At 34.3% G+C, this 7,401-nt stretch overlaps 1 protein-coding gene across 1 annotated transcript; it reads right to left on the reverse strand.

Moving 5' to 3' along the window:
• Positions 1-2,453: 2,453 nt before the first annotated feature.
• LOC132803803 (uncharacterized) lies at positions 2,454-3,221 on the reverse strand. The gene has a single exon (XM_060817348.1). The coding sequence runs from the start codon at positions 3,219-3,221 to the stop codon at positions 2,454-2,456; it is 768 nt and encodes a 255-aa protein (XP_060673331.1).
• Positions 3,222-7,401: the final 4,180 nt, after the last annotated feature.

A 7,401-nucleotide genomic window follows, 5' to 3' on the forward strand; every position in this document is an offset into this window, starting at 1 on the left:
TAATTTTGTCGAGCATAGGGCGTATCCGATTAGCAAGGAGCTTTGAGAAAACCTTGAAAACTGTATTGCAAAGACTTATGGGTCTGAGGTGATTGAAGGTAGACACTTGTTTGGTTTTGGGAACTAGCACAAGGAAAGTTTTGTTCAAGCTATAAGGGACGTAGGCATAACGAAAAGCATTTTGGATCATCTCTATTACATGAGTTCCCACCGTATTCCAATATGTTTGGAAGAAAAGAACAGGCATCCCATTGGGTCCAGGGGCTTTGATGGGATGCATGCTCTTAACTATGCTATAGATTTCTTCTGCTGAAAGGAGAGGGGGGGGGGGGGGGGGAAGGCATCAATTCTTGTATTGTCTTCATCTGTTATAGCACCATTTATAAACGCATCTAGACAGTCACAGAAAGCCATCGACTCCTCTCCGTATAACTCTGTGAATTTCGCTGTTAAGAAGTTTCCAATATCGGCATGTGACTCCAACCAATTCCCATCATCATCTTTTAAAGCTGTAATGAAGTTCTTCCTTCTCTTATCCACCACTGAAGCGTGGAAAAATTTGGAATTGCGGTTGCCTGTGTGTAACCATACTTCTCTTGATTTTTGTCGCCACACCAACTCTAAACGCAGTCTCCATTCATCAAGTTCAGCTTGGATTTTCTGCATAGATCTTATATGCTCTTCAGAAGGTTGAAGGCTAGAGTAATAAACAAGGCTGTCTTCCAGATCTTTAATTCTTGAAGAACAAAAGCCCAAGTGTTCTTTATTCCATCTCTGCAAGGCTCCAGATGTATTAGTTATTTTGGCATTTAAAGAGATTCTGCTCCTGGTTGAAAGTCTGCTGCTCCAAGCTTCTTGGACTATTTTTTTCATAAGAGGAGTCCCTTTTCCAATCCTAGAGGAATCGAAACAGTTTACGGACAGGCGGATGATATTGGCGTAAGGAAAGTTGGATGGGAATGTGATCAGAGCCTGAGGGAGAAAGGTGCAAAACTCCTGCCTAGTTGAAAATGATCCGCCATTCGGGACTTGCTAGCACTCGGTCAAGGCGCTCCCTGATGTTGGCCTTTCCCCATCTTCTGTTACACCAGGTGAACATATTCCCACTAAAACCAAGATCACAAGCACCCATGTCTAATAGAAAATTACGCAAAAAATAATTTGATTTGCTACTGACTCTCCTTCCTCCTAATTTCTCCTCTTGGCATGTGACATCATTGAGATCACCCATACAAACCCATATGTCACTGCCTTGCTGAATGACTTCCATTCATTCTAACCAAAAGCCTTTTCTTCGGGATCTCTCAGCAGGACAATAACAGAACCAACTGTTACCTATAGCTCCATTTTTTAAAGGATAGGAAACCCCTATGATCCATTGAGATTTGTATACCACTCTCCAATTTAGACTATTACTCCATAAAAGAGCTAGGCTCCCTGTACTGTTGAAAGCTTCCACGAAAACTAAATTATCAAAAGACAAACTTCTGGAAATTTTTGGCATTCTATTCACATCAACTTTGGTTTCGATTAGGAACAAGGCCTACGGGGAAGATTTCCAAATGAGGTGTCTCAAACCTCGCACTGCCGTGGCTCTTCCAAGTCCACGGCAGTTCTAAGATAGAATGTTCATGGCACCGAGGGGGGCATGATGAGGCCCACCTCCTCGGCCGATAAGCTGGATGGATTAGCTGCTTCACCTTCAGCATCTAACCTGCTACGAAAGATTTCAAGACTTTTGGACCTACGAGCTAAATCTTTCATTTTGAGTTTAGACAAACCTGCTTTCAACTCACTACCAGAGGAACCAAACAGAGGGTGACAACGGCTAGTAGTTAAGGGTGCCACAGTTTTTTGGGTGCATGGTGCCTGCATATTGCAGTTTGATGGCAGCAGGGCTGGAGAGACTTTCTTAGTTCTCGATCCATTACTCGAGCATTTCTTCACTGTGTGGTGCTTGAAATTGTGGGTCTGGGCTTCACGCTGCCTTTTCCCTGCACACTTTTTGTCCTAGTTACTAAAAGATGAGGAGTGAGGCCCAGTATGAGGAGTAGGTGCATTGGTTCGTAGAATAGGCTCCATAGTTCGGCCCATTGTAAAAGGGGTTGGCCCAGCCTCAGCCTGTAGAGCAGCTATAGTGGGGGGAAAAACATCCATTTGCGTTTGAAATTCAAAATTCTTCTCAACACTGTGAGGATTTGAGGAGGAGTCATTGGAATGTTCATGTGAACCTGCTACGTGTTGGTCATTGATAGGGTCCGTGTGGTGTGTTGTCAAGTCTGTCAGATTCTCCTCGTGCACAATAGCATCTTCTTGAAACGACCGAGACAACTCATTTTCAATTTGTTCCTTTGTTACAGATTTAGGTCGATCAATGGCTCCAGCGGCGACATCAGCTTCATTAGTTCTGGAATCGAGATTAGCTTGGAGGGAGAGGGAACAGAAGGATCCCCTTAAGGCAACTCCATCCTACGAAGATAGTTCCTGTCGTTGATCGCCGTGGAGGCAGTAGCTTTAGCACGCATCCATGGACCATAACTATTCTCTTCTGATGATTGTTCTGCAGAAGGGGGTTCAGTGCAGATCCCTTTCCCGTGTTCTAGTTTCCCACAATTATAGCAAAATTCAGCCAAGCGCTCATAAGCAAATTTTATCCACGAGCCACCATTGCCGACCTTTTGGAAGAAGCCCTTTAGAAGAGGCTTGGAGGTGTCCACCTCTACTTGCAAGCGCATGTATTTCATACCAATGATGTTTGTTCTGGAAGTATATTCACATTGTAAGACGGTTGGAAAGAGACCTCTAATCTTTAAGGCATTTTCTCGTGTCATATATTGTAAGGGGAGCCCGTGAATTTGGATCCAGAAAGTTGAGAGATGGAAGTTAATCTCTTCAAAGGATGAGTCGGGCCGCCATTCTCTCAAGACCAAATGTGCACCATTAATAGACCAAGGTCGCTTTCGCCAGATGCGATTCCTGTCCAACACAGACTTAAGGCAAAACAAAAACACATTTGGATGTAAATGATCCACTCTGACCTCCTCATCCGTGAACCATACATGCCTAATAATGGATTGGACAATATTTTTCTTGACTATTTTGGGTGATAATACCTTGCCAACCAGCCATAGTTGGGATAGACGGTGAGCATTCTCTTCGTCTGCCTCTAGTTCTAATTGGGGAACTGTACCAAGAGTAGCAATCTTGCTAGTTTCCTCCATTTTAGCTAATATGGGGGAAAGTAAGATGATGGGGAAGCACCACAAGGGTGTGGACTGGCTATGAAAGCCTTATCTCATGAACGAGAGCTTTCTTGATTTAGGTTGATTTTATTTAGATAGAAGAGAAATTTAAAGATTGTTAAATTTAAATATTAAATAAAATCGCATAACATATTCAAATAATTAATAGTGTACAGTTTATCTCCTATATTCCCAATCACTCAAGATCCATCCATAAATCTATCTTGCAAGCTTGGAAGCTTTGAAATGTATATGGGTATATATGAAAGTGGATGGAGACCAACAATTCGAGTTTTGGCTATTTTCTTCAAAAACAAAATTCCAGGCCCCTTGAGTAACATTTTCAAAAACAATTTTCACCCCAAAAAAAATGAAATTGATGAATTGAATTCCATATTTTTTTGGAATTTAAAATATTTCTGGCAATATATACAAAAAATACCTATGAGGATGAAAATCATAAAATCATGTTGGGTAAATTAAATATGATATATATCTATATGAAAAAATCTTTATTATAAAAAACGATAAACATTATCCATATTTATATATAACACATGATAATATTTATATATAATATATGTTAAAGATACCATATATCAACATAAAATAAATCTTGTTAATAGATTCATAGTTTATGTGGCAAAATCAGTCCAGCTCCAAAGTAGTCACGTGGCAAGAATAGATATTGATAGCAATAGTTCTATAGCAATAGATAGGGAACTATTTAAAGGAATGGTTCCATAGCACTAGATTCATCTCCATTTAAGAGAATATCAATTTTTTTAAAAAAATATCAGAATTTCAATTACTCCATTATAATTTTAACAAACTTTAAAATTTCTGTAACCGATAAGCTTAGATTTATATTGATTATCATATACTACAAATTTTTAATTAATTTTTATTAAATTTAATATTTTTAAAAAAAGAATTTTTAAAGGCTAAACTTTAATTCTGTGATTAAAATCTTTACCAATTGTATAAATATATATATTTTTTATTTTTTATTTCTATGAATAATTATTACTATTATTTTAGAAATAATAATTTTATATATCAAATGATGCCGTAACAGTTAATTAGCCTTTTTTTTTTTGCTTTTTTTTTTCGCTTATCAATATTTATATTATATGAATATATTAATTTGTAAACTGTTTTTATTATTATAATAATAATAATAATATAATAATAATAATTATTATTATTATTATTATTGGGAGTAATGGAGGGATTCATGATTATTTTAAGAAACAATGGCTTTTACTAATAGAATTTCCACCAAAATATATTATTTGATTTTATTTAAAAAATTATTTATTTAATTTGAATTAGAATCTAGCCTTTATAATTTTTTTTAAAAATTTGAAAATTGATAAAAATTAATTGAAATTCAAATATTTAACTATTTATATATTTTTAGCATATGATAATCAATTTAAAAACTTATCAAAAGATATTTTAAAGTTATTGAGATTAGAATATAATAAGAGAAATTTTAAAGATTTTTAAAAAGATTAACTATTTTTTTAAAATGAGGTCAAACGTACTGCTATAAAACTATTTTTAAATTCGAAATTATATCATACATATAAAAAAGAATAAAAAGTTAAAAATCAAATATATTTCATATGCCAAGAATACACACATTGGTATTCTTCCTTTTAGTTTTCTTCCACGAAAATAAGATTTTCTTTCTTTCTTTCTTTCTTTTTTTTTTTTGGGCAGGAAAGATTTCCTTCCTTAAAAACTCATTATTTTTCCCTAATTTCACTCAAATTCTACTACTACTTTTGCCTTCTTTTTTTTTTTTTTTTAAAGACAGTTTTTCTTTTTTTTTTTCTACTTGGTTGCTTGTCAAACAAAACCCTAATTAGAATGGGATGTCTTTTTCTCCTATGTTATATATATACACATATAAGTATACATATAATTAACGAGAAACCAGACCTTCAATCAATGTTTCTTTTCCAATTAAATTGAAGAAAATTACTCAAAGGCCAATGGGATTTCCAGTGCATCCTTCCGATCTCCATCTAAGTGCGCACGAAGCCGATCTGCCTCTAATCGATAATGGCACGCCATTCAAAGCCATAAACGAACATCATCTAGTTTACAACCTCATATGCTGTGCCATTGGCTATCTCGTAGCATTATTGAGTTTTTCTTGGTTGTTACAGTTAGTCATTGTTCTTTACATTCCGGAATTGCCTTCGGTCTCACTCGAATCTATGTCTTTCACCGTCGTCAATATTGCCTCTGATATTCAGGTAACATCTAATTTGGAGGTAATTTTTCGGATGGAAAACAATTATATGAATAACAACGTTACTTACTACCATGTTAAGGCTTTGGCTTTCCATATTAAAGAAATCAATATGGGAAGTTTTATGAGACAATCTGATATAGTGGAAGTAAAACAACTCATTGCCAATGCCACCGTCGCTCCATTCAAGCAATATGGAAAAGATGATAAATGGTTGCGGGTTCGAATGGATGGAGTGGTCGTGGATGTGGACGACTATGAGCAGCAAATACATGGGAGATATGGAGTTTCATATCTCACATTTGGATTAAGGGGTTTCATAAGTGCAGAAGGGGGAGGCAAGCCGTTAAAACGTACAAGTAGTATGAGAGCCATATGTGATGGAAAGTTCAAAGTAGTGTTTTCATGGAATGGAGCACCGTCAAAGTGTATACCACAACCGCCCATGGAATGTCAAGTCCATGGACAGTGGCATACCTTGCAGGAGAGGTTTGGGATTGTACTTGTTACCTTGCAAGAGTGGTTTGGGATTGTAATTGTTGTAGGTATGATTTTATTCCATTCTATTTATGTTGGATGTTGGTTTTTTTGTACATATAAGTTATGTCCTCCTTAATTTGAGTTTAATTACATGAACGTTGTGGGTTGTCAATTTAGTTCCGTACATTTTTTAAATTTAAAACTCTGTCATGTTCTCCCTACACTATTAGAAAAGATATATAGATCGAATTGGTGCATCTATTACTATCAATATCTGTTATATTTTTGAATGGATTGATTTTGCCATGTGCAAGAAATGGCATGGCATGACTATTATCAATATCTATTATGATATGCCTTTTCATCAATATCTGCTATATTATCATTGCCATGTCTTGGACCCATTTTGCCACATAAACTATGAATTGAAAAAAAAAAAAAAAAAAAAAAAAAAGCCATTCTCTCTCCCCTACATCTATTAAATAGATCTCCTCATTTTTGGGCTTCTACTGTACTACATCTTAAAGTAATTTATTATAAATTGAATATTGTAATGAAGAAGAGAACGGAAAAATTCTATAACTTAAGAATTTTGTTTTAGAAGAAATTAGCCGAAACTCAAATTGGAGGCCTCGTAGCGTGTTCATTAGTTTGAAAACATCTATTTTGTCGACAACCAATTCTAATTCTCAATCTAATCGAAACCAATTTCAACATTAAATACATTCCGGTCCAATCCCATAATTGTTGATTTTGATTGGATTGGATGGTCGATTTTGTATTGAGTTTAGATTTAGGATTGTAAATTTTGTATTTTAGAATTTTAGAGCCAATGTTTTCTAGAACAATTTTTATACATGAACTTTGTAAAATAAAAATAATAAGTCAGATTTCATATTTTTTGAATTTAAAAATATGTCACGTAATATATTTAAAAATAATTTATAAAATGAAAAATGTAAAATCATGTTTGGCAAAGATTAAAAATAATATATAACTATATGGAAAAAAAAAAAAGTGTTATTGAAGGTGATAAACGTTTTCCGATATTTGTTAATTAAATTTGGTATAAGTCGATATGAAATAAATATTTTTTTAATTTAAAATAATAAATATTATATATTCCTGTTAATATCTTTGTTTCCATAATTTGGCAGATACATGGGACATTTTCTAAATTTATCTATATTTTAGAAAATATTTTCAACTTTTCTTATATTCTATATCTCAAAAATAGTTGATGAACATATTTTTATCCTTTTTCAATTTGTAAAATAAAAATTTATCTTGCGAGATAGTATTATCTAGGCCTTTAAATCCTAGGCAGTTGAAACTTTGAATTTTGGCCTTTTTTCTTCTTTTTTTTTTCTTTTTTTTAACTTTGAAAAATAGCCAAACTTTCTTTTAAACTTT

This window comes from Ziziphus jujuba, chromosome 5 (genome assembly GCF_031755915.1).
Source record: "Ziziphus jujuba cultivar Dongzao chromosome 5, ASM3175591v1".
NCBI classification, from domain to species: domain Eukaryota; kingdom Viridiplantae; phylum Streptophyta; class Magnoliopsida; order Rosales; family Rhamnaceae; genus Ziziphus; species Ziziphus jujuba.